The following is a 26,919-nucleotide window of genomic DNA, read 5'->3' as shown; positions in this document are numbered from 1 at the left end:
TGTAATTTAAGCAAAGAGATGCAACCTCTGAGTGAGGTAGACTCTCAGCTGTGAGTTGCTGGGAAGCAGTGAGGTATTACTGTGTGCTGGTCCTGTTTTTCCAAACTTCCCTGGATATATCTGAGGTCCCTGTTAGAGATGAGGTACAGAGCTACATGGAGCTGTAGTCAAACCTGGTGCAGCCTTTCTTGGTTGGCTTCTTAACACAGGCTTCTCAGAGACATTAGTTTTACAAGCAGCTGTGTAAATTACTGGAAAAATGTTGCTCCATCTCATTAAAGATCTTGCAGATGTGACACCAGTGTGTCATCTCATCTTCCTACTGTTTGTTGCTTTTCATACAAAGTATTATGTTCTTTTACTTGCTTGAATCTTTCAAGTGCTGGACTTAAATCCAGAGCCTGCTTTGGGTTGTCTCATTAACACAAAAAAATAATTGGTCGGTGGGAGGTCTTTGCAGTGCCCATCTTATTCTGCAGGTGTTGCATCAGCCCTGGAAGCCTTTCAGAACCTCCCCAGATAGTCCCTGCTCTCCACTAGGATCTGCTCAATCTACTTTTGTTTGGGTTAATGCAAGTCTGTGGTCATGGAGCATTTACAAATAAATGAAGTATGAAAGACTTCAGAGGATCTTTATTTGGGTATTTATTCAGGCATAAACTGTGATGTGAATCCAGCTGGGTCCCAGATCGGGTGACGCCAGTGAATGAAGATTTGTAAACTGCATTATTGTTCTGCAGGTATATTATTGTGAGTGATTTTTGGCAAGTGACCTCAAGAAGTCTCATAGCACAGCGATTTTTTTTTTTCTACCTTATCAGTCTTTCTGATGATAAAAGGAAACTGGCTTTTGAAATCATGAATAACCCTGGCGTTACATTGCTATAGATTAGATTTATGTCCAGACTTGTTGAGTACGCCCTCCCCTCTCCCTCCCCGATGAAAGACACAATATCTGTCACCGTATCTTGAGAGAGGTGGATTTAACTGTGTTCAGCTGCTGAAAAACTTTAAAGCTCACCAAGATGAAAGATACTGTTTGAAGTCACTCTAGTAACTTCTTACAGCAGAGGCTGCTCACAGGATTAGCGGACGCGCAAGCCTTCTAATGAGTAAACTTGGGGTTTATTAGCACTGGGGAAACTTTTCAATGGTGTTAAACTAACTCTACTAGATATAGACAAATACCTCATGTTTTGGGAAAGTTTGTTTACAGGGTCAGCATTGGTTCAGAAACTTGTTCTCTTGTTAGAAGGAGGGTTTATGAAATTGCCGCATGTATTCTAATAGGAAGCTCTGATGAGTGAATGTTTGTCCTAGAGATTTTTCTGAGATATTCAACAAACTATTACAGTTAGTAGATGAGAGGAGGCAATTTTAAACAGCAGCAAAAGTCCTCTGATACGCACATGACTGCTGCTTCATGTGGCAAGGAGTGTTAATAAGATGTTGCAGCATGCTACAAAGAGCTACCAAAAGAAATTTGCCTTGTGGCCCAATCTTTCTCCTTCTGCGAACAAAGTCAAGCAACTTTTGATGACATGCTCTTGATGGTCTGCCATGAATGTACTGCAGAACGCTGCTTACCAAAGCGCAAAGAAAGTCCAGGATGGAAGAGAAGTTGGCTTCCACGTGAAGGTAACTGGGCTGCTCATAAACTAGTTCCAATGGTAGGAAACACATGCACTGCATCAAAGAGGATTTCAACTTGTGACATTGTCACCTTCAGCCTTCCTAAATATGTAAATAAACGTATATCCATAAAATACCTGAGGAATGGTATCCCTATTTGATGGGCCTGTTGGCCGAGGAAAGATGTTAGGGAACTTTGCCAAAGCCTTGGGAGTAGGAAACCTCCTGTCCTCCAGGTTCGGGGCAGGGGTGTGAAACCAGTTTGTATGTGTGTGTTCGTGTGAAATGGAGACTTGAAAGAGAAGCCAAGAGCCATCGATCTTATCCTTGCAGGATAAGTAATTGGTTGCACAATAAACAGGAGAAGTGAAAACTGATGTTGTAGCAGTTTAATCAAGTGACTGCTAAAAAAAATATCTATATATATGGGGATTATTTCTCTATAAAACACTCTGAGAGCTCACCAAGGGACACTTGATGTTAACAGATACATTTAAAAGAAAATAGTGTCAAAAAAGTAATGTTTGTGAAAAGTCAGTGGCTGCAGGACATTTACAAACCATGAATGATTAACAGCTGGAGTTCAAAAGACCACGACTTTCCATCCCTCCCCGTGGTGGTCGCGACCTGAAGGAAATGGGTAGGAAGGAGCTTTAGGTAGGTAACGGCTGAGACTCTTGAGTTTGGGGTAAGACTGGCTGCTAAGAAGAGCATTATAAAAACCTCAATTTATGTGACTTATATTTCACTAGGTGAACAACTTCTCCGTGGGGTCCTGCTGAGGAGAGGGCGGCGTGCGCTGCCGGAGGAAGGGAGAACCGTCGTGTTTCAGCGCCCTCGGATCGCCGAGCTGGACTCCCCAAATAAAACACGTGGCTGCCGAAGTTTTCATCTGTTCCCCTCAAACAGAGGTTCTTAGTCTGACAGCTTTTCCTTCGCATTCTTAAAATATTACTATTTGCATAGCAATATTTGCCCACCCGCACCCCAGCTTGGAATTTGGGGGTTCCCTGTGTGCCCCGGGGGGTGTCTGTGCATGAGGGGGCCAAAACATCCCAAAGCTGTTTGCCAGAACCGACCAGTAATTTTCCTGATAGTTGTTGTCCCATCGGGAAATGCTGCTTTGTGAAACCTGTTTCCTGACGACATACTTCTTAGCAATATTTCATTCTAGAAAGAGCAGAAAAAAGTACTTTGCTTAGGGTAAAGCAGAATTGTTTTGTATAAGATGTTACAATGAAATTCATTTGTCCTATGAGGATGAAAGAATTCCAGCAAAGCATTTCAATAAAAAAAATTCAAAAATTTCATTTAGGAACAAGTTACAGAGATTCTTTTGTCCAGTTTTATTATGGAAAAATATACTTAAGCTTGTAGAATTTGCTGTGAAAGGGAAAATCCTGATACAAGTCAGCTTTGTTTTCTCTCTCTGCACTGCTTTGTTTTGCTTTATGATTTGTATTAACGAGGTGTTCAGCTGTGCAAGAAATAATGTTTTCTCAGTTTGTGGTTGACCTTTTGATTGCTTAAACTTAATTGCTGTATGATATCTTTACAGTCCGGCCTTCGGTAATTTATAACCTAGGTATAAAATACTTCATAAAGATGTAATGTAGAGTTAATATTCAATATATAGAATGAGAGATGCAGTTGACTCCAATTCTTGAGTCTCTTAAAGGACCGTGGGACCCACTGGCTTGGTATTTAAGCCTGGAAGAGAGGGTGTCACTTGTGAAATAATTAGTCAAATTTAAACAGAAGCCAGTCAGGGGCTGTTGGACAGTTTGGTTTAGGCCTTTTGGAGGGTTTTTCCCTTATAAAAATCCAAACGGTGTATTTTGGAGCACAAGCCAATAGACTTAAATCCTATGTTTTTATATATATAGGTTAACTTGCTGGTCGCCGCACTCTTGCTCGGTGCCGCAGGCCGAACGCCAACGCTCCTGCCATGAAATACATGTTCAACTGTTATGAATTGAACCATGAATTTTTAATATTCAGATACCTTGAGGTACAAACTAGACCTTAAAAGAAATTACTTTATATTTCATACTCTGGGTAGTGCATGTAACGATACACGAAGGGAACTGAAGTTTCCAAAGGACGCTCTGCTTTGGGTTAAACAGGGCAGTTTTACAAATAATCATCCTGGAGACAGGTTTGTACCAGATCTGTGCACCAGATTTCTATTTGGAAATAATCTGGCCGTGCCTTTCGTTACCTGCCCGTGCTCAGCATCTCGCCTTCTGCTTGGTCAAGACTTCTTGCGTGGCCTTGGTGGCCCGCTGCAGCGTGAGCTGTCTCTCCTGCCTTCAACAAGGTAAAGGACACCAAAACACTTGTGGTGGATAGGAAGCTTGATAGGAATTGAAGCATCGCTTTTCACCTGAATTACAGGGATTTTTTTTTTTTTTTTTCTCCCCTCCCTGATCTTTTAAGTGTTGAAACATCAGAGAAAAGAAAGCTTGAAGTGTGCTGTGACTTCCCCCAGCCTGTGCTCCTTCCATCCCACTGTCCTGGCGGGGAGGAGATCCTCCCACAAAACAGCTCCCGGCACAGCGGGTACGCAGGAGCAACTTGGATCCGGTTCATTGCCTCTGTGTTGATTTTTTTGCTAATAAAATAAAAAGCTCTTTCTGAATGAGTGTATAGCCACAGAACACCCTGACTGCTTTCATCAAAGATTTTGTTTCACCTTTCATAGAAAGCAGAATAGCCTCCCTGTAAGCAAATGCTGTGTGATCAGCAGCAAACCAGGAACGTGGTCAGGAAACTTCATTTTTGTTGTCAGGACTCCTGCAGCATCAGACGCCGCAGCCGAACAGCGAGCCGGGGCCCGGGGCTCGCACGAGAGCTGCCCGGTGGAAGCGTTTGCTGCCGCAGAAAGCTGAACCGGGCATTGCCCAGCGTCGTCGCGCTTGGGCATTTTGGCTTTTGTTTTACCTTCCCAAGTGGGACACGGGACACGGAGGAAGGCGAGGGTGAGGGCAGGGTGGGCGCGGGCAGGAGGGAGGGCAGGGACGGGCATCCTGCCGCGTCCTGCCCGGGCACTGCTCAACATGCAATGACTTTTCCATATCGCTGTCCCAAACACCCCTGTCCCATGGAGAGCGAACAATTTTGGCTGCAAGATTATTGTTTTGGGCTACCACGTTAGAAAATGGCTTCTCCTGCCCAGTCCCTCAGCCCCTCTCTTTCCTTTGTTTTCCTCTGAGAGGAGACATGGCAATTAAAGAGGCAAAATCCTAAACCTCGGTGGAATAAACCAGCATATACAAAGGGATGACTTTCACCTTTACCAGCTGAAAGAAACGTGCCTTGGTTTCAGTGTGCCTTGTGTGCAGGTACATTTTGGTTTTCTACATTTTGCACTAATATTTGTAGCTGTTGAAACCCCGCGTTTTCCTTTGCGCAGATACCTGTATGTTATCCTGCGAGGTACAGCGTATATCGGTCTCTCCCTCTCTCTCTAACATTGTGTCTGGGGAGAAGCAGAGCTGCTAAAAATCATAGCAGGGCAGCCAGCCATAGACAGGCACCCGTTTTACTGAGTGCTGCAGGAGCAATGTGGAGGAGAAGGGTCCTGGCTGGCTAATTGATAACCTGTCGGCTTCTCTTCCGACTGTCCCGTATTTTCACCACTCTAACGCAGTAATCGGGCTCGCTGTCCTCATTTACAAATCCTCTTATGACTGTTTTAAGAGCACCCCGTACCCAGGTCCTCCCCCCGGCTCAGCCCTGCCGGCGGCGGGGCGGGATGCTGGGCCCTGCGAAGGCGGCGGCCGGGCAGGGGCTGCCCGGCATCCCCTCACCGGGGCTTACGGCTGCGCAGCCGGCAGACCTGACGAGTAACGTTTCCGAGAGATGGGGTCTGAATTACAAATGCCTGGGGCGAGAAGAGCACCGATCGCGCTTCAGCGCTATCTTGACCGAAGTCACCAACAAGCCGGATTATCCCCGGCCCTTACTCAGGGTACCGCAAGCAACGCTGAGAAATTCTCCTGCACGTGAGCGTAACGGCGAAGCGATTTATATTTCCTTTTGCAAAGCTGCAGCGCCTCATTCTGGGAGGGTTTCTGCCACAGACAGATATGGTTTACCCGCCTGTCGCTTTTTTATTCGAGACTGGGATCCCTCCTTTTGTCAGCTGAGACATGACTGCTCCCGCTGCTTTGACCAGGCAGGTGCCCTGGATGCAGGGGGAAACCTGAGCCACGGCAGGCGCTGGAGACGCTGGCGTCGGCTTCAGCAAAGAGGGCAAAGAGCCTCAGGGGCGATGGCTGAACACTCAGCAGCTTCATAGGGTCGGCACAGGCGGCAGGTTGGCCTCCAGTCCTCCTCCAAGCGAGCAAGGTGCCGGTCAACTCCCACAGCGTTTGAGCGCTGCTTTGCTTGGACCGCGCCTCGCGGATCGGACTGTGTTAGGGGAGATGTACAGACCTGATGGTGCCCACGCGCCTTCTCCTTCAGGCTAACGGAGGGGGAAAATGTCCGACTGAGGTTGCTAGGACCAGAGCTGCCGGTGGGGTGAGCGCCGGAGGTGGTGGTGCCCGGAGCTCCACCGGGCACAGGCACCCTCAGACAGGGCTCCTTGCTCAGCCGATGTCTGGGGCGGACGGCAACTGCTGGGACATTGGTAAGGCCTGAGGCAGCACCCTCTTATTTTTCACCAAAAAGAGGAAATATTGGGAAAAAGTTAAATCATCTGCAGGAACGGCTTTCACATCAATTTTATTTAACTAAGAAAGAAAAAAACCATTAAGCATAGCTGAATTATTCCATGAATTGCATTGTTAGATAGATTTCTGGAAAAATTGAGTTTACTTTTGAGTAACAATAAATGTACCTGATATTGGAGATGGAACCGTAGTGCACATAAACATTACATTTAAATACTTAAGCCTGCTGGCATGCCTCTGAAGTGGGGAAAAGTAAAAATGGTGAAACAGCAAACACCAAAACTGATGACTTGTAAACAGAAAATTATTTCTATAAAAGTTATTTCTCTTAGAGGTCAAAACAGAGACCCAATATTACAATGCAGGTACAGAAGAAACATAGGTTTCTATAGAAAAGCTTGTAAATCAGCTGCTGCTTCATTGAACATACATACACATTTACATGAACACACCTCACGGATGTACACGGATACGAATGGCACTTAGGCCTCCAGAACATAAGAAATGATATTATTCCAAATGTCTAGTATTTGCCAAAGTTAGTTCATTTTTAATGCTGGGAGCATTTTGAAGGACAGCGTCAAGGCACACATTGCTCAGGCCGGTTGCTTGAGGTGCGCTGGGGTATTTCACCTGAATACTTCTGTTCGATCTCTGCCAAAAGTTTCTCATTTTGTTGTCCTGTTTCTGGGGAAAAAAAAGAAAAGCCGCGTTGCTGGTGGAATTTTTGTTTCTCCTGGTCTCTGGATCACTCAGTGCAGTGATCCAGCTTCCTCAAACCCCAGCTGAGTGGAGCTGAGGAGATCTTGATGCCCGGCATTGCCCCTTGTGTCTGCCCTTGGATTTCTTCTGGACTCCCCTAAATACCTAAACACCCCAAGAGCAGCAAAGCCCCCAAACCGTGCTTCTGCACCGCTGATTACCCCTGGGGCTGGGGCTGGGGCTGGCTGGAGAAAGCTGGGCAGGACCCGCAGCGCTGCCACTCCAGGGGTGCAGGAGAGGGTGGTCCTGTGGGTGTGTGAAAATGGGGGTCCCTCCAACAGGATCGTGCTGTGTCCCCCGCACTGCTGCCCACCACCGTGCTCCCGTCTCGCCTGCTGTCTGGGGCCGTGTGGGGAGGGAGGGCTTTTCCCCACAACAGGCTGCATTACTGTATTTTCTTAACCAGAAGTAAAACACGCAGCAGGAATTTTGCAATATACCTGGATCTATGTTTTCAAGAAATGATATATGCATATGTATTTTTTTTTTCTTTTAGTTTCTAATTTTGGAAGGGGAACAGAAGAGACTTCAGAATTAACTGTGTGATTTGGCAGCCAGGTTAGGTTAGCCACGTTTCAACCCCCAATTATAACCTTATATGTGAACCGATTTTATTCAGAATAGCTTTAACTTAGCCATAATATAAGCCTTGTGATGTGTATGACAAATTAAAAAACAACCTTGACGCTGGGTCTGAAATTAAATTTTGATACGTTCTTGGAGTAGCGTTCAGGGAAAATACATTTAAAGAGCTGAGAAAACTGTCCAAGTGAAATTCAGCTCAAACCTGCGAGTGTTGGCGGATAACCCTGTTGTGTTCACCTTGGTGCTGGTTACCAGCGGTGCTGGTGTGCTATTGTAATGGCTATCTCTGAAAACCTTGTAGGCAGGAAAAAAACCTAATTAAAATATTTGTCTCGCTGAATCATTTTACAGTTCTCAGCAGTTCTTGGACAAAGTTGTGAAGGATTTTAGGTATTTTCCACCTTTAGCACACTTAAATTCACCATTCACAGCTCCGGTAACAATCTCCACCTTAATGCTGCTCCGTCGCAATGAAGAAGTCGCTGCCAGAAAAGCGACCGTTTCAACGACCGTCTTACTCCTCTCCAGAGCAGTGTTGGGCTCAGTGATTTCTCCCTCCTGGAGGGTAATTTATTCAAATAAGTATAAATCAGTGTTTTATGTTGTTTGGTCAGTGTTTATAGATGTCAGTGTACGCTACTGAAAATGCACGCGGCAGATATTAAGGGAGGAATCGATGAGCTCCTCGGAAACAAGAACAGGCAGGGTTTGGGTTTGGTTTATCCATGCTGCCACACTGAGTGCAGCTACTATTGATTTCAGTCCCGCAAGTGTCTAACCTCCTTTGCACAGCACAACTTGTCTGTCTTCATATTTTACAGCTGAACTTGTTTCTCCTTGTACTCTGCGCTCTTATTCCATTACTACGCTACTTGGAGGGGGTGGAAATCAATACAGTTTGTTAATTAAAAAAAGGAAAAACCCCAACTTGCAACTCCGGACCAGAAAGGTGCTCTGGGGTGTCTGCGGTGACCAGCGTGGCCTGACCCTGCTGGGAGATGGCAGCGGCATGACCGGGGATGCACCGTCCTTGCGCAGCCGTGGGGTGCAGCCGTGGGGCGCAGCCTCAGCTGACGGCAGAGTTAGGTGTAAAAACTGCATTCCTGCATGTTTTTATTTGCGCATATGTATTGAGAAAGGTGAGAGAAAACTCGCTGACTTGTCCAATTCAGCCAGACCCAGTTTATGTTATTTAACGCTACTTAACCCCTCAGTCAGCATCACATTCTGCGTGTCACCTTCCAGCGCGTGGGCCTGCCGCCCTCGCCGTGTTTGTCACGTGGGTGAGAAGATAAGGCAATATATTGCTCTTTTCTCCCTTAAGTCCCCTTAGTGCCACCACAGAGGTTTCCTTCCCCTGTCTGGCTGGGACGTGCATCAGATGACCAGGTCCGCGACCGGCTGCTGCAGTCCGGGCGGGCTGCGGCACCGCGGCCGGGAGAGTCAGGGAGCGAGTGACGCCCCGAGTCACGGGGATCCCGGCGTCACAGCCCCCCGGCTGGAAAACGGGCTCACAGTGGGTCTGACGGAGCCGTGGTGCTGGCAGGGACCGGTGCTGTCAGCTGCACGATCCGCAAACGCCCGTGCGGAGAACGGTATGGGGGTAGCTGCAATTACAGTGGTGCGTCTGAACCAGCAGTTGTGTTTTAAGTTTTTTTTTTTTAAACAGTAATGGAGCTCTGTTAGCCAACTGGATTTTAAGATTCTAAATTGTTGATCTATTTGGCCTTTCAATATGTTACAGGGTTTGGGTTTTTTCCTCCCCTCCAAGAGCCAAGTTCACGGAAAAAATAATATTCCTACCCCCAAGAAAGGTACTTTCATCCTATGCCATCACTAGGTAATACTTAGGCCGGTTTCAGTTGTTCCCCAGGTACCAGCACCACCCAGACTGACGTCAAGGCTCGTCCCACGGGGTAGCAGCGATTGAACAGGGTGACTGTGGATCCTCCTGGGCAGGGTAACTCCCCGTGGGCCGCAGAATAAGTAATAAACTGCGTGTCTCTACCAAGGAGAACCTAAAACCTGGGCCGAGCCTCCCCGGTTTCCTCAGGCTGGCTGCGGAGGCCTTCGCGCAGGCCGGCAGTGCCGCGTCCGGGAGCTGCGCGTGGCCTGAAGTGGCAGTTTCCAGCGGTGGCCCGAGAGCTAAACGCCCGCTAGTCGCCTGCCAAAGCCTTCGGCTGCCTCCATGAGAGCCGTCCCCCTTCCCACCCCAAAACCTGGCGGCAAGCTGAGAAGTCAGGGCAGTGCAACACTGACACTTCACGTTACACAAGAAGAGGAGAGCCCTCTTCTTGTGTTTTCTTAGATATTTTACAACAGATTGAAAGCTGCCACAGAAGCCTCTCTCCCCACCAGCACGCAGGCCGCCTGTGGAAACCGGGCTATGTGTCCTCTGGGCAGTGCCGGACCTTGAATGAGGAATGACCTTTGCCGTCCCCTCCTGAATTTCTTAGTCGGCTTTTGTGCAGTAGGGGACAAGAAGAAATACCCAAAGTAGGTCAGTGGACACCGTGATACAAAGGCTGCCAGCACGGGCTGATGGATGCGCCCACAGTTGCATTATGGCAGCTTTCCCAGCAGGAAGAACGAAAGCCCTGCTCCGAGCTGGGGTGGCCAGCATGCCTGTCCCCCCACACGGCCCCACACTGCCTGACATCCGTCCCCTTCTTCCCCTCCGGGCAGATGGTGAGCCTCAACAACCACCAGAGATGGCTTTCAAGCCTTTGGCTGCAGCTCCGGCCTCTAGGGTTTTTTTTCAAAGCAAGGACTGGAAACGCGTTTCCAAGCAGCTCTTCTCCCCCTAAACGCCTGTAAGAGGGGCAGCACGGCGGGCCTGTCCGGGCAGCCACAGACCAAGCCCGGGAATCGTCCTCCACAGCATCTGATCCATGGCCGAACGTCTCTCGTGCAGCCACCAGCCGGACCCGGTGGGCCAGTTTCTGGCAGCAGCTGCGGAGGCGTGTGCATTGCCACCATTATTGGACGTAAGGTCCCTGAAAACAACCTGTAGCTGTGGCGCTGCCCCCCTGCAGCGTGATGGCGTCCCTTTTTGTGCTGTAAGGAATGCCCTCGGGTATTGGTATATGCCCTCCTCACTCTGGGACCGTGTTTTTAAAATGCGGAAGCTGGAGTGTTTTTTTTTCACCCCTTTTTATCCTGCGAGGAGTGGGAGGGGGGTGGGGGGGTGCTGGCTGAGCAGGGGATTCTGGCCCTGGCCGCCCTCGACGGGTGCTCGGGCAGAACTGCGTGAGGTTGGTGGCTCTTTGTGTCGGGGTCTTCAGGCAGGAAGGGACTTGGGTGAGCTTACGGGCATGGTGCTCTTAAGTTAAGTTAGGTAGGAGCCCGTCCGGGAACAAGCGCTTCTTCAGGCCAAGACGGTGATGGGACGTGACGTGGCGGGGGTGGGTGGCTGGGGGATGCTGGTTGTTTTCCCTTTATGGGGAAGGTAAATGTCGACTGGCAATCCACATTTGAAGACACGGCGGTTTACCCAGCAAAACTACATCGCACAGACAGAACTATCTTCTTTATTATAAAGATACACTATGAGGAACAAACCTGAATGTATACTGAAGCTTGTAATGGTACATGCCAAAAATGTACAGTAGTATACATAAAAGTGCATTGTCACAACAGATTAACAGTACATTGCTCTTCCAGAACCGTGAAATTTCCATGTTTTCATTCGTTCTTCGAGAGTGGAAGGAATGCAGTGGGAATGCAGCCATACACGAACAGGGAAGGATGCAATGGAAATGCAACAGTACAAGAGCAAGGCTAAAGCTCCTCTAAAATTTAAAGGCACTTTCACATGTACATACTACAGATGTACATTGACACAATTAGGTAACAGTCAACAAGCAGGAAGCTACCAGTACTGCAATTTATCAAACTTGACAGTAAAGGACAATACTGATTGGATTAGGTGTGCAGGAGTTACCTTTAGTACGTCTGTAGTTGTAGCAGTCTTTCCTGTTACATATCCACTTACTATACTTTTAAGTATCTATAATAACCATCAAACTACACATTTAACTGTGTGAATGCCCTAAGTGGATGCATTCACTAAATGCACTGTTTCTAATATTTTCTTTTGCTAAACAATTTCTAAGATAAGCATTATGGAGTCCAGTACAGTTATTTAAACATACAAAATTCCCTATGCAATTTAAAGATACAGGTATCCATCTCAATTATACCAGGTGGGTTAATTTAAAAACGCTAGACTAAAACCGCATGTGAATGAAAGCTGAAATTCCAGTTTGTTCCACTGTTTCTAGTAAATTGGGGAACTACTTGAAAATGTCTCTGGTCCCGACTGAGTGAACAGACCCTGTAGACCAGCGCTGGTCTGCAGCTGGGGCCGGCCTGGCTTAGGCTCTTGCCCTGGCGTTAGGACTGGGCAGTACAGTCGGGAGGGCTGGAGCTTCGCTGACTGATGCTGCACAGTCCGCTGTGGTGGATTAAGACTTCGCCTCTAACCTAGATGCACGTGAAGCCTGCGGCTGGATTGAGAAGGGTTTGCAAATACCCGTCGCTGTTTGGCTCTCCAAGGAGGTTCACGGGGTACTTTTCACACCTGGGGCTTTGCATTACCTATCTACAGGGTGTAAACCAGAGCAGGACTAAGTTGCTCCTAAATAACAGGAAATTGCTCCTGTCACCTCAGTAATTATGTCTATCAAATTTTGTCACTATTCTTTCCCTCCCAAACTCAATTGTATAGTGAGTGGTACAACTTCAAGGATTCCAATGGTGTGATCTTAATTATTTACGTGGAAAGACAGATCTTACTTAAAGTCAGTTGTACTCCTGTAGGTGGACCACAACTTTTTGTTTTTTTCCCCCATCTTCTTCACTGAAACTTATTTTATGGATTGTTTTTTGGAAAATATATTCACTGAAATAATATTATGGCTTACTGTTGCAATGTGCAAAACAGCTGTACATTTAGTTCACGCCTAACAAAGTTTAACAACAGAGCGCTAAGCAAAGTTGACAGTCCTCACTCACACAGACATAAGAAAGGTACTGATTTCTGTCAGCTAAAAAAACAGGGAAGAGAGGGAAAAGAGGTTATGGAAATCTTTAGCCAGCTTGAATCTAGGCAGCAGAAACTTGGCTGTCTGTCCTGTGAGTGACCCCTGCATTGCTGGCAGGAGGCAGTCCCTCTTCATGGAGTCCCTGTCCTGCTGCCGTCAGCATAACTGTGGACGCGCGCAGCATCTGCGCCGTGCAAGGCAGCCAGCGGAGCTAGCTCAGCTCAAAACTCCGACTAGTACAACTCAAATCATGTCTTTAATTGGACACTGAGCAATAAAGTCAATGGGATACTTTGCTGAATTACTGTGTAGTTGATCCTTTTAATCGCCTGTCAGCCTGCCTAATGGACCAACAGATTCACGTACTCCCCAGAGCCTGGCTCGCTCAACTACGAACTTTAAATGAATTTAGCTTTTGTGAAAAATGTGGTATCAAGGAATGAAGGTCTGGCTTCATGGGAAAAGGTACACTATTACAGAGGACAGTAAAAGGAGTTTCTAGATACTATCCTGGAGATGTGCTTTAGCTGTGACCCGGAATGCTGCTTTTTACCGGTGAGAGCAATGTGGTCTCTAGTCCCATCCAGTGCTGTGAGACTGCCAACAAGAAAGCTAAAACTCGGTGCCAACTGTGAGAGTTGTGAGGGTTTGGTGGATTTTTTTTGGTGTGTCTTAAATAAGAAATGTGGCCTGAGATGACTTAGACATTCCACACAGACACTTAATCCTCACATGCTAGATTTCAGCTCTTACTAACCTGCTTAAGATTTGGTTTGGTGACCCAGAGATGAGAGGTCCCACCTCCCCTGACCCTCCCGCCCCTTAGTTTTGTGCAGGGTCTGTTATTATATAGCTATGGTAAGACTGTGAAGTATGGTACGATGTGGCAAGCTGTTTGTGATCCGTGTCGGTTTTATTACAAAGGGTGCAGCATCAAATTTTCAAGTAAGTCTATGTTTGTTTTTTAAAACGATGCACAATTGTCCAGTTTTTCTTTTAATTGAAACCATACAAAATACAAATGCCCATGTTAAGCTAGTTTCAGACAATACATTCAAAAACACTGAAAAACAAAGCCTCTCCAGTTACAAACATGAACAAACGATGTTATGGAGCCCTGACTTCTATCGTTAATCCATCCCTTTCCCTAGCATCCCCCAGCCGGGCACTGTGGGTGGCTGAGCTGTCTACATTGTGCAAGATTTGTCAGCTGGACCCTGGGAAGGAGGGGAAGGCCCTATGCTAGGATTTGTTTTTGGAAGAACAATAGGTTTTGGCCTAAGAGCAGGAGGTTTCAGCTGCACTCCCATTCTAGGGGCCACCATGGGCTTGAAAGTACTCATGGTGTCACTGGAAGAACTAGTGCTACGGCGGATCTGAGGCTCGGAGCTCCTTAAAACGACGCTGTGGAGAGGGCTGAGCGACTCCGTGGAGGTGGCAGGGGTGGGGGTGTTTTTCATTTGTTCCAAGGTGTCCAACACGACATCGGGGGCGTGCTTCGCCGAGCTCTGCCGCTCCAGCTCACGGAGCTCGTTCAGTGCCGTGTTCATTGTCTCCTCGATGTCCTGGGTCAGAGCACAGAGAGAGCGGCACGTCATTTGAATTGCTACTGAATGCAAAGTACGGGAGGAGTGGGAAAGAGGGGGTGACAAATGCGTTGAGTTAATTTGCCAACCATCCTCTCTTTAACGAGTATTACAGTGCGAAAGCCGGTTTCCACCAGATCTATTTGAAAGACACTATGATTGATGATGAAAGATGGCAGCTTTGGCTGGACATTACAGATATTTAACCTGTTCACATGACAGAGTCAAATTTAATCTAAAAATTTTAAAAAATCAATTGAATGAAAACCTGCAAGCCATTTTATTAAGTGATTGTCAGGACTACGAATATTTGCTTAGCAGCACATTTAACTCTGAAGACTTCTGTCCCCTCTTTGGTACGGACAGCTGTAAAGATTTTAGTCCATTTGCTACTTCTTAGCTGACTGCTCCCCTCCTCTAGTGCCCCAGGTGTTCAGGATCTGTATTCTCTCACGCGGATTATAAACCAGGTTTTCTAAGGAAATAAAGCTTGTTTGTCTATCAGCTATTCTCTCTCCTGTTTCTCTGAGTTAAATTTTAAGCAGAAAAAACTGCAAGACATTGTTCCGTGAGCATAGCTAGTAAATTTTTTTCATCAGAATTTCTGTCACAAATGCTAAAAGAATGCACCAGGACACTTGTTTAAAATTTTTCAGTGGTATTGAGATACAACTGAGGTTAAATATCTGGTGTTCCCTGCTTGCTCACAGTAACTTGCATGCAGTTAATTAAAGTTTGTGTTCTTTCACTGCCGAATGATCAGTAGTCTAGGCATCAATAAAACCAGCTTAAACCAAATAGCACTGTGCGTGGTTCCAGGAAAGTAAATAAACAACTAATAGTAACATAAAACAGTAAAAATATTTATACTTTCTAACTCTCTAATACATGGTTCACCTTTCTGATGCAAGCACGACAGTCCCTTCTATCCATCAGTGGAAGTAGAGTTTGAAAGAAAGCATCACCAGTACATTACATTTTCAAACATAAGTACCAGAGTTATTGTAAAATACCTTTGCAATCATATAGTACCCTCAGAGTGCCCCTAGTAATCATAGAATAGAATCACAGAATCACAGAATTGTTTAGGTTGGAAAAGACCTTTAAGATAATCAAGTCTAACCGTTAACCCAGCACTGCCAAGTCCACCACTAAACCATGTCCCTAAGCGTCACATCTACACATCCTTTAAATAACTCCAGGGATGGTGACTCCACCACTTCCCTGGGCAGCCTGTTCCAAAGCTTGACAAGCCTTTTGGTGAAGGAAGTTTTCCTAATATCCAATCTAAACCTCCCTTGGTGCAACTTGAGGCCATTTCCTCTCGTCCTATCGCTTGTTACTTGGGAGAAGAGACCAACATCCACCTTGCTGCAACCTCCTGTCAGGCAGTTGTAGAGAGCGATAAGGTCTCCCCTCAGCCTCCTTTTCTCCAGGCTAAATGACCACAGTTTCCTCAGCCGCTCCTCATAAGACTTGTGCTCTAGACACTTCACCAGCTTTGCTGCCCTTCTCTGGACACGCTCCAGCACCTCAATGTCTTTCTTGTAGTGAGGGGCCCAAAATTGAACACAGTATTCGAGGTGCTACCTAGAATATTATACTACCTAGACCAAATGCAAGTTCTGAAGACAGTAGTATCTAATTGCTCAAGAGCTGTTAACAGCTCTGTACAACAGACCAATTTGATGATCAGGGTGCTCCCTATTCCATCCTTCTCACCTCTTCACTGCTAGGAATGAGAATGGTGAGTGTTCACACCGGAACAACACAGCCCATGATTTATGCAGGTGGAATGTCTTGAACACCATGTTCTTAGGAACAACTACAAGCATCAAATCAACATACAGTATGAACTATATGAAAATTATGTAAAATCCACAAGACCCTGGAATGTAAATCTGTGCTTTGAATGGCAATGGTTGCTACTAGCCTGTCAGAGTGCTCTTCTGCAAAGTGTAATACTGAGAAATAATTGGACACAAATTAATTAGAATAGACCAGACTTCATCAGAGCACACAGATTTACATAGCTGTTGTAATCATATACTATCCTAGTGTTCTGGGTGGCAGAGGCAATTTTATTATGGTATAGCAGGAAATAATTTTATTTTATTGTTTCTGCAACATCTATTCCCCCTTGTGCTTCTTCTATCCAGGATCCCTTAATGCATCTTCTATCACAGGCACCCTGTTTAAAAAGCTAAGTAGGATGTTCTCCTGCACACACACTCCTACCAGTGTACATGTTCTGTGCTATGCTGTTCACTGAGATTTGCTCCTCAGAAAATCAGGGAGTGACATAAAATAAAAAAGACACAAACCTGAGCTATTGTCTCTGGGTCCAGCGGCTTATGGTCATTGAAACCTGTGTACTGACCAGATGATGTCGATCTTCTAATTGGAGGGCTATCAACCTTCTTCAGAGAATCGTGCCTACTGATGTTAGTCAGACTGCCATGTCCAGGTCTACGCCTTCTTTCAGGGCTGTCGGCATTGAGGTTGCGATTTTGAAGGAGGGCTCTGGGACTGCAGTGAGTTGCCAGGTTGGGAGAACCTAGTTCCATGGAGGAGTTGGAGAGAGGGTGAGGTGGGTGTACTGGGCAGTGACCATCACTGCTCCTGCCGGGGCGTCTTAGAGGAGGTGGAGGTTCTGATCTCTTTCTTTGCCTGCACCAATGAAGAAGTGGTTATAGGACCAGTTGTAGTGACCCACCATTACCACGTGGAGAAGTAATGTTAAGAAGTAACATGGAGAAGCTGTGTTACCTGAGCTATAAGCAGTGCTACTGAAAACGTTATGTTCAAGCTTACCTTCCCAAGTACACGTCAGAGTGACGGTCGGTGGGAGAGTTCATGTCCTTTGATGATGACTTGTCCTCGGTTATGGGTCCACTGCTGGCCTCGCTGTCTGCTTTTTGGCTCAGTGTATCTGAGAAAGTATCATCCCTGAACAGAACACACATGGTGAGATGAGAAGTCACTGAGTTAGGTGTGAAGGAGAGCATCTTGGCACTCCCAGGTTTTAATCCCCTTAAGAAAAGCAGGCATGTTATAATGCACTGCAGCCCCTCCATGTCTCCAAAAATTGCTTATAATCCTTTTGTTTATTGAGCTCTTTATATTTTGACTGTAACCTTTCTGTAAACAAGAACTCTGTCATCCTTGGCAAAGCACATGCTTAATACTGTAAAACTGCGTTTCTCCAGCCCTTGCTATTCTGAATTTAAATGTCTGCAATTGCTACAATGACATAGGCAAATTAAAATAGGTGCAGGAGCATCTGTCTCTTAATGTACTGGGAACATATCCATAAATAAAGTAGCTTAGCCTAGTCGTAGCTTTTGATTAAGAGCTGTCAATTCAGGGCAATAAAGACAGAGGCATCCTGCATAGAAGGCAAATGTTTAATCTATCTGAGCCTTTAAACCACTGTTCCATTTGGAAATCAGTTTGTTAATTGCTTCAGCATGTTTTTACACCCCACCAAGAACCTGGTCATGGGAGACACTGCTTACATATCCTGCACCACTATGTACTGGTGAGGCACAAGGCCATCAATTCCGTTGTGCCTTCCTTCCCACCAGTCTTCAGATGCTCGGTGATAGAGCAGAAGGGAAGCTCCTTTCTTGAAAGACAGTTCTCGTGCAGATCTTCCGACATAGTCAAACTTGGCTATAGCTTCTATGGGCTCGCACTCTGTGTAGGGAGGGAAGAACAACGGGTATGAGATTCCGCATCAGCTTATCTGCTCATTTTGGTTTCATAAAACCCGTTTATTGCATTTTCTCAGTGCTCATTCTTATTAAGCAGAGCTGACAGAGATGAGCTGAGCTAAGGCAGACTTCAGGCAATAATTATAATATGTCCCTTACAAAGAAACATAATCAATCTGTGCCCCAAGTGTGAAACATCTGGGTTGCTTTGCAAGCTGCAGAAAACATAACAGCATACTCAAATGTTACAATAGCTGCTGGTGGGGGAGAGGCCTCTGCCTCCTGCTGCAAGGGCTCCTTCTTGGCTGGGGAGCGGGATGGAGGCCAGGAAATGAAGACCTCTCTGAAAATAAGATGAACAAACCCAGATGAATAATCAGAGGTCTGAGGAAGCAGCGTGATAAAGGAAGTGATAAAGGAAAAGTAAATGGGAGTGCCATCTGTGATGGCAAAGGAAGGAAGACAGGATTTCCCTGTGCATGAGTAGGGATGCATTGCCTAATCAGGCTACGAGATGTCTTTTACGTGCCGAGTGTGCAGACCTGGTGAAAACCTACTGTTTTACACAACACCGAAGCATAGTGCTTTAATCTGCTCCTTTAGCACCCTTTGTGAGTGAGGCAGATGGCTCCAGACTGCCTGAGAACGAGTCCTCCGCAGGATCGGTCCCTGTGTGGCCTCACACTGCCCTGAGGCAGCTCTGCCTGCTCCAGCATCCCGAGTTCCTCTAGATTCTGCAGGGGAGGCCGGTATTGTCTGAAGTCAAGCACTGCTTACAGCAGTCCTGGCTAATCTTCTGTCAGTACGTTGGCAAGCTCAGCCTTACACTGGTAACGGACTCCATCCCGTAACCTGTGCTTGGGTGGGAAGCCTACTGATGCCGGCGAAGGGTCCCTGCTGAATGTCTGCTCGCAGGCATCTTCAGAGCTGTGCCCGGATGTCAGTGAAACAGCTGTGATTTTAACAACCTCTAGTTTCTTCTGCACAAAACTAAAAGCACCTGAGCTCAAACAGATGAAAATTGGTCATCACAGCCTCAAAACATAAAGAAAAACCTGTAAAATACAAGTTTAAAATGCACACACTTTGTTGATTCCAATAACTCAGAGTCCCTGAAATGACAAATTTCTTTACACAATTAGAGCAATATTTAGATGGAAATTAACATCTGGGATAATGACTAGCATAGCAACTTTCTGTCTGATGCAAATTAAAATTGCTGAGGTTGTAATTCCCCAAAGAACGAGGCTGGTAATGAAAGCCACTGTCCCTTTACGACAACGTTTTGCATGGGAATGTCTTTTTGAAATTAACTTCATCCTACAGCATGAAAACATAATGATAGCACCTTTATTAAGATCACAGTTCACAGCTGTTTTTTTTAATAACTTGCCCAGCCTGCAGAAGGCTGTCTTGTGGTTTGTGGCTTCTGCAGTCACGCTAAGAGCTCCCGTCAGTGACGAACTCCAGGGTGCTCAGGAGTTACAAGCTCGGAAACTTTCCAGAGATGGCGTATGGTGGTATGGAGAATTCACCATTACAAATGCAAAAGTAATGTACGCTGTCAGAAATCACTTTGATTATATAAATGCAAATAAGAATCTAGCAATAACAGTATTAATTCCTGAAAATGCATCACTACTGGGTGCCTCGCCTACAGGCATCCCCTGGGGGTGGGTGGGAGGTGATATGTTTCTTGGTTTTATGTTTTTAAGCAAAGAAAATGTAAAGATGACATAGAATGAAACATTCTGGAAAAATGGCAAAACTTTAATGCTGGTGTATCTATTAGTGATATAACTTAATGCACAATCCTGTTTTCATTTCTGGATACTCTATCTACAGTATAACAGAAAGTAGCGATGTGACTGTAGGCATGGAAAGACATTATTGCCAAAAGAAGAGGAAAAAAAAATTAAAAAAAATTAAAATGAAACATGCCTGTTTGTCTTGCATCATGTTTAAGAGAGCAATATTAAATCAAATGGCAATAATGTAACACTGACAAAAGAAGGCTGTTTTTACACATATCTGCCCATTGCTTGTGGAATTCATTATAAGAAGGTATTACTGGGATCAGGTAGGATTGCAAAGGAGCAGACGTTTCTATGAACACAGTGTTCTCAGATTGCAGGTAAGTTACGGGTTATAGAAGAAGGGGTCAAGAATTCAGAAGCAAAAGCTCCCAGGTTTCAGAGAGCCAGTCACTCACTAACGGGTAATACTGTAAAATGCAAAAAACCCCAATGAAACAGAAGAATCTTTACAGCAAGTAAGAAAATCCCAAACCTCCTGTACATATTTTCCTTCGTCATTCTCTGAAGTAAACTGGTAACGGCCATGGGTACTGGATTGATTGATAAATGCCTACACTCATTAGCGATGGGATTGCCCGTTTCTCTGCTAATTTCAAGGGACCATATAGTATCCCACATTTGACTATACAGGTCTTTTTATTTACAAATTAATGGACTAAACTAGAAATAGTTCTATCTCCCTCAGCGGAATTACACTAAATGTGGTGCACAATGGGAATCCGTTTTTTGTATCCTTCCATCGCCTGCAAGACTCACACAATTTCTCAGAGGCTTGAAGGAAGCTGCCCCACTGGAACCAGCTGTGTGAATTGGTAAGGTACCCATAATGGATGTGACTTTTGAGACATGCTCGTTAGATTGCCTGGGTAACAAATCCCACCTCCTCAGGGAGGAGTGCCCAGTAGATCTCACACAGTTTTCTTAATAGAACCAAAAATAAGTTCAGACTGGTTTTACTATTTTGTAAGGGGCATTTTCTTTGCTTGAAGGTCGCTTTTACGTGAAGAGAACTTTCCTATAGCAAACAGTACTGAGACTGTACTTAAATAGTAATTCACCTTGTGACAGGTCAAGCCTTAATAGTAAAAACCAAAGTACCATGACACTTACTCCTAGAAATAAATGCATTTTTAAAAGTTAAGCCATTTAATATCAAGGTTACTGACTGACAGACAAGCATTTCCAAAAAAGCAAAGGTGATGAAAGCTCAATAACTCAAATTCTGTGTGGTACTGAATGACTAACAGTAAAATTGACAGCTTGGAGGGAAATGTAATTGCACGGCTCTGTCCATAGCTGGGGGCACTTGCCTACAATAGCAAGAAGTATTTGATGACATACTATCATCTCTAGTGACTCAGGCAATGCTATGGCAATGAAAAATTAGGACAAACTGAAGAACTGTGGGAAAAGCTTACACTGCTTGGAAGAGCAGAAAGGGCAGAAGAAACACAAGTGCTAATTTTAATTTTGGGATTGGAGTGCCAGATGTAGTACTAACCTCCCTACGGAGGTGAGGGCACTGAAGTGGCACTGCTGCCCTCTACACCCCAGGGCACAAAGAGTTAAGGAAAAGATGGGAGACCATCCCCTGCACTTTTTTGGGGGGCTTGCTGTTGCTCTGCTCTTCCTCAGTTCTCCCAGATGTACCCTGGCTATCGGGAATAGCGTATGTCCTTGAACTCCCTGGGAAGATGCTATCTCCCAATGTCTTTATCCTCTTCTGCACCCCATCAGAGAACAGCGGCTTTGCAGTTTCAAAGTCCCGTCCTCAGGACAGCAATTCTCTGACTGGGGAACAGCAAAAGCAAAGAAGCATTGCAAGGTGTCGACAGAACAGAATTTGGCAAAATGTCAGTCACAGCATGCATTACTGAAAAGAAGGAAAATTACTATGTGTTAGGACACAACAATAACTTACAGTCTTATGTGTCCCTGTAATTTTTGTTTCCAGCAGAACTACCATCTCAATATTCACCCTATATTTATGAGATATCTGTGAACAGTATGATATTAATTGTATGTGTGTTTTCCCAGGAGAAACCCATCTGTTTAACTTCCTCAGGAAATTCTCTCTTACTTCCTTTGAAAACAAACCTAGGCACCCTTTTCCATATGCCTCCAACAAGAATAAAAAATCTCCAGCAAATTGAAAGTAAAGGAAATATGCTAAAAACTGCCTCAGCAAAACATGAACAATATTCTTTGAATCTTTACTACAGAGGCACTTTCAGGTAAAGGTTCTTCTGCAGCAAAATTACAGATAGATTCTTCTGTGCCTCAGCTTAAGAACAAATGTTCTGAACAAAGGAAATTTCATTTCCAGATTTTGGAGAAAGAAGAAACTTATGTGTTTTCCTTAATAGAGATACTTGCTGCACATTTGAATAATGACTGAAAACACTACAGTAAAATGCACGTCTTTCTCCTTCCCTCTTCCCTTTCCAGTGATCAACAGAAATATATGAATACCAGTAACCTTATGAAAAAAAGGCAATTTTTATGCTTAAAATTAAGCAGTTATGAAGTATTTATATGCTCAGTTATAAGTTCCAGCCTTCTTTCCCCAAGCTATGAGATTTTACCTCTGCAGACATAAATTAATTTTTACTTTTTAAAAAGTCTTGTTGTTTTCTAAGTTGTAATTAAACATGCCTAGTGCTACTGAGTCAGCCCCTGCAGATAGGTTTATTCTAATAGACATAGACAGATGCACTTGTAGTTTAACTTTATACAGCAAGTAATTCTTGTAAAAGTAACTAAAGTAGAAAAAAAAATCCTTTCACTTTTGATCATAGCCTCTGGATTATGTTTCAATAACCCTGTAATTCATATGGGGTTAGCTGCTTGGTCTTGTGTATATATACAACATTTTAGCATAAAACTAATCAGATTTTCAACATACCCTCCTCCATTTATAGAATCTGCTTCTTCCATCTCCTAACAGAGGGAAATACGTAAGTACCACATGTCTGATCAATACAGCAGCAATGCTGTGCCTCCCTTTCTCTCTCTCCACATAGAGCTGGCAGTGATGCATCCAGCTTATAATCAATGAATCAATCACATTAAAACGCCAAATTACTCCAGACCCTTTAGTAGAAGCTTTTTTTTTGTCCACCACAGGTCAATTGGTGACTCTCATGAAGTTCAATCACAGAATCACTAGGTTGGAAAGGACCTTCAACATCATCAAGTCCAACCATTAATCCAGCGCCAACCATGTTCTCTAAACCATGTCTTGAAATGCCACATCCACACATTTTTTGAACACTTCCAGAGACGGTGACTCCACCACTTCCCTGGGCAGCCTGTTCCAATGCCTGACCATCCTCTCAGTGAAGAAATTTTTCCTAATATCCAATCTAAACCTCCCCTGGTGCAACTTGAGGCCATTTCCTCTCGTCCTATCACTGGTTACTTGGGAGAAGAGGTCAATACCCTCGTCGCCACAACCCCCTTTCAGGTAGTTCTAGAGAGCGATAAGGTCTCCCCTCAGCCTCCTCTTCTCCAGACTAAACAACCCCAGTTCCCTCAGCCGCTCCTCATAAGACTTGTGCTCCAGACCCCTCACCAGCTTCGTTGCCCTTCTCTGGACACGCTCCAGCACCTCAACATCCTTCTTGTAGTGAGGGGCCCAAAACTGAACACAGTATTCAAGGTGCGGCCTCACCAGTGCTGAGTACAGGGGCACAATCACTTCCCTACTCCTGCTGGCCACACTATTTCTGATACAGGCCAGGACGCTGTTGGTCTTCTTGGCCACCTGGGCACACTGCTGGCTCATGTTCAGCCGACTGTCAACCAGCACCCCCAGGTCCCTTTCCGCCGGGCAGCTCTCCAGCCACTCCTTCCCAAGCCTGTAGCGTTGCACAGGACCCTGCACTTGGCCTTATTAAACCTCATACAGTTGACCTCTGCCCATCGATCCAGCCTGTCCAGATCCCTCTGCAGAGCCCTCCTACCCTCCAGCAGATCAACACTCCCACCCAATAGGCAAAGTGAAAAATTCTCACCTCTCAGGAACATTTTTAAAAAGGAATTGCCCAAAGGACAAACACATGAATGTATGTGCAAAGAGATGGTAAAGGCATTTAATTTAAAGTCTGTAACCTACATCAGAAAAATGTACTATTATAATGGAAAGCTGTATCAGTGGAAAAAAACGGTTTAGAGCTTGGAGGCTGGGAACTGAAGACCAGCACTGTTTTGTACGAGATCCAGGCTTGCTAATCTTTAGCTTTGCAGCAGTATTTCCCTAGATTGCAAATATTTTTGTGCTAACAATTATTTTGCTGTAAATGCAAAAGTCTGCTTCCTTTTGGCACTGAATTAATTAAAAAGGTGAAATGAGGCAACTAGAATTAAATTGCTGGCCAATCTGGTGAAAAAAACAAACATGTCTTGAGCAGTTAAATCTTTTAACAGAACTTTGTCCTGTGGACAGCTATTCTTTTCAGGGTTTGTCTTCACCAGTGACACAGTTGTAACACAGGTAGTACCACAAGAGGAATGTAAAGCTGTTATTATAAAATACAGTGGTGAGGTAAAGCCCATGATTATTGAGGCACAGGTGATGCACTGTGCAATGCCATAGTCCTGCTCCTCTGGATCCTGCTGATGTTTTAATCATAGAATCATAGACTCTTTGGGTTGGAAGGGACCTTTAAAGGCCATCTAGTCCAACGCACCTGCAGTGAGCAGGGACATCTTCAACTAGATCAGGTTGCTCAAAGCCCCATCCAACCTGACCCGGAATGTTTCCAGGGATGAGGGATCTACCACCTCTCTGCGCAACCTGTGCCAGTATTTCACTACCCTCGTTGTGAAAAATTTCTTCCTTAGATCTAGTCTGAATCTACCCTCTTTTAGTTTAAAACCATTACCCCTTGTCCTATTGCTACAAGCCCTGCTAAAATGTCTGTCCCCATCTTTCTTGTAAGCCCCCTTGAAGTACTGGAAGGCTGCAAGAAGGTCTCCCCAGAGTTTTCTCTTCTCCAGGCTGTACAACCCCAACTCTCTCAGTCAGTCCTCATAAGAGAGGTGTTCCACCCCTCTGAGCATTTTTGTGGTCCTCCTCTGGACCCTCTCCAACAGGTCCATGTCTTTCCTGTGCTGAGGGCTCCCGAGCTGGACGCAGGACTCCAGGTGGGGTCTCACCAGGGTGGAATAGAGAGGCTAATCACCAAACTTGACCTGCCCTTTCCTAGGCATGGTTTTGAAGTAACTGCTTTTGATTACTGCTGGAAAACTGCACTTCTTTGCCATGCCCACTCAGGCCTTTATCTCTCAGTTTTGTCAAGGAACCCCAAAGTTGTCCCCAATACATTGAACTGGTGCGTCACCTGCATTTCACTACTTAACTTGTGCTCTCAATGAGACTTCTTCAGCTTCCACTCTTGCTTCATAGCTCCAATGGAAGAAGGAGTTCTTATAAAGTATAGCTATACTCTCTTGGAAAAATAAAGTGCCATTATGAGTTTGTTCACACCATTTAGCGGAGCTGTGTTGTAGAAAGACGGTAGGTTTAGCTCTACAGAGTCGGTCAGGAGGAATCCATGTACAGGCTGTCTTGTAAAACTGTCAGTATTCCCCACTGCGAGTGCAGGCATGGGTATACACCCCAGGCAGAAGATTAGCATTGACTTCTCGCCTATCCTCAGTTTTTTCCCCTTCTGTGATTCCCGCCCACCCAACTGTCCCTCCTCTCCAAACAGCTGCGCTGATAGACTCTGCCTGCCCATCCTCACCGCGGCAAAGGGGGAGAGACAGGCAATCTGTCACCGACAGCTTGTCTACGTGACAAAGCAGACGGGTATAGCTAGAGTGCAACTATTGTTTACATTGTTCTCTGTGCAATGGGAGCAGTGTAGCCAGGTTTCCTATAGATACACCTTCCTGTTCCCCTTCCCTATGGCAATCGTCCCAGCTCCTAACCAGTATCCCTTATGACATTCTTTTTAAAAAAAAATAATTCCTTCTCTGCTATAGCTCTTTTCCTCCCCTTTGCCCCACTCTGTCTCTTCCTCTTTCCATGTGTCCTCTGAGATGGACAAGGGGCAGCTTTTGTTTCTGCTGGTGCACGTGTGCTGGTTGCTCTGTCTGGGTTGACTGCTGGCCAGATATGCAGTGAGCTCACACTGCAGCTCTTCTCTACGGGGAGCATTATTCTGAATCTTTCACCTCTGACTGGCTACTAATTGTCAGGAAATGGTAGTTACTTGACAATTTTGACACCTTTTACCATCTGTTACATTTGCTTGAAACTGGGCAGACCGTTACTGAGAGGGACATCTGAAGGATGGTCCAACTGAAATACGTCACAGTCAAATCCACCTTTAAGAAACCTGGCTAAAAAGAATTGATATGATGGAGATGCATCAAATTTTTCATGGGTATCTATTGTACCCAGAACTGTCAGCATATATGTGATTGATACTTATAGCAAATGACTATTGTTCGGAAGTTGCACAGTGGGGGCTACACACATGTTTTTCAGAAGTTATAAATCCTTTAGATGGAATAGCTTTTAAATTCATATGAAAATAGAGCCCACACCCACTGAATGGCAAATACCCCTTAGCCGAAATATTTAAAGACACACTTTTGATAAGTTTAGTTTTTGCAGACAAAAAATAAAGAGTCACTAAAAATGTAACATTATATCAGAAAATAGTATGTGCTGACTGGAACAGTTCCTCTCTTGCCCTTCCTGTGACTGGGCAAATCAGGAGAGAACAAGGAAACAGCTGGTCAAACACAGATGAATCAGAGTAAAAAGCACACAAACAGAGATTAAAGATGATGGCTTTGCTACAGAACACCAGGACTGAAATCCCCTTCTTTCAAAGACGACAGAATTAGGAAAGGAAGAAGGTCTCCCGCATGAAACACCTGTAAAACTTACTCCCATCAAAGGCACAGTAATGTAACAGACATACCGTCTTCACTGGTATGGGGCTCTGTGCTAGCATCCTGGTCCACTTCCTCTAAGGTACCATGTTCGCTGTATGGGCTATCACTGTAGGGAAACAAAAGGTTGAGCACAGGGAGAAATCCCACATCTCAAAAATATGCCACCCCCATGAGATTATTTA

At 45.2% G+C, this 26,919-nt stretch overlaps 1 protein-coding gene across 2 annotated transcripts in view; it reads right to left on the bottom strand.

The window, feature by feature from the left end:
- Positions 1 to 13,890: 13,890 nt before the first annotated feature.
- Positions 13,891 to 26,919, bottom strand: part of SRGAP1 (SLIT-ROBO Rho GTPase activating protein 1) — a gene marked incomplete at its 3' end in the record, with an annotated part of 152,111 nt that continues 139,082 nt past the window's right edge. For both annotated transcript variants that reach the window (XM_082011432.1, XM_082011433.1), the window contains exons 18-22: positions 26,764 to 26,843; positions 17,808 to 17,988; positions 17,104 to 17,238; positions 16,614 to 16,959; positions 13,891 to 14,268 (exon numbers count right to left, since the gene is read on the bottom strand). In XM_082011432.1, the coding sequence (XP_081867558.1) occupies positions 13,891 to 14,268; positions 16,614 to 16,959; positions 17,104 to 17,238; positions 17,808 to 17,988; positions 26,764 to 26,843 (1,120 nt within the window). The remainder of the gene's footprint in view (positions 14,269 to 16,613; positions 16,960 to 17,103; positions 17,239 to 17,807; positions 17,989 to 26,763; positions 26,844 to 26,919) is intronic.

Source organism: Phaethon aethereus, assembly GCF_964289735.1.
Source record: "Phaethon aethereus genome assembly, chromosome: 1".
NCBI lineage: Eukaryota > Metazoa > Chordata > Aves > Phaethontiformes > Phaethontidae > Phaethon > Phaethon aethereus.
Note: the sequence above shows the minus strand (reverse complement) of the source record. Positions and strands in the feature narration are given on the sequence as shown.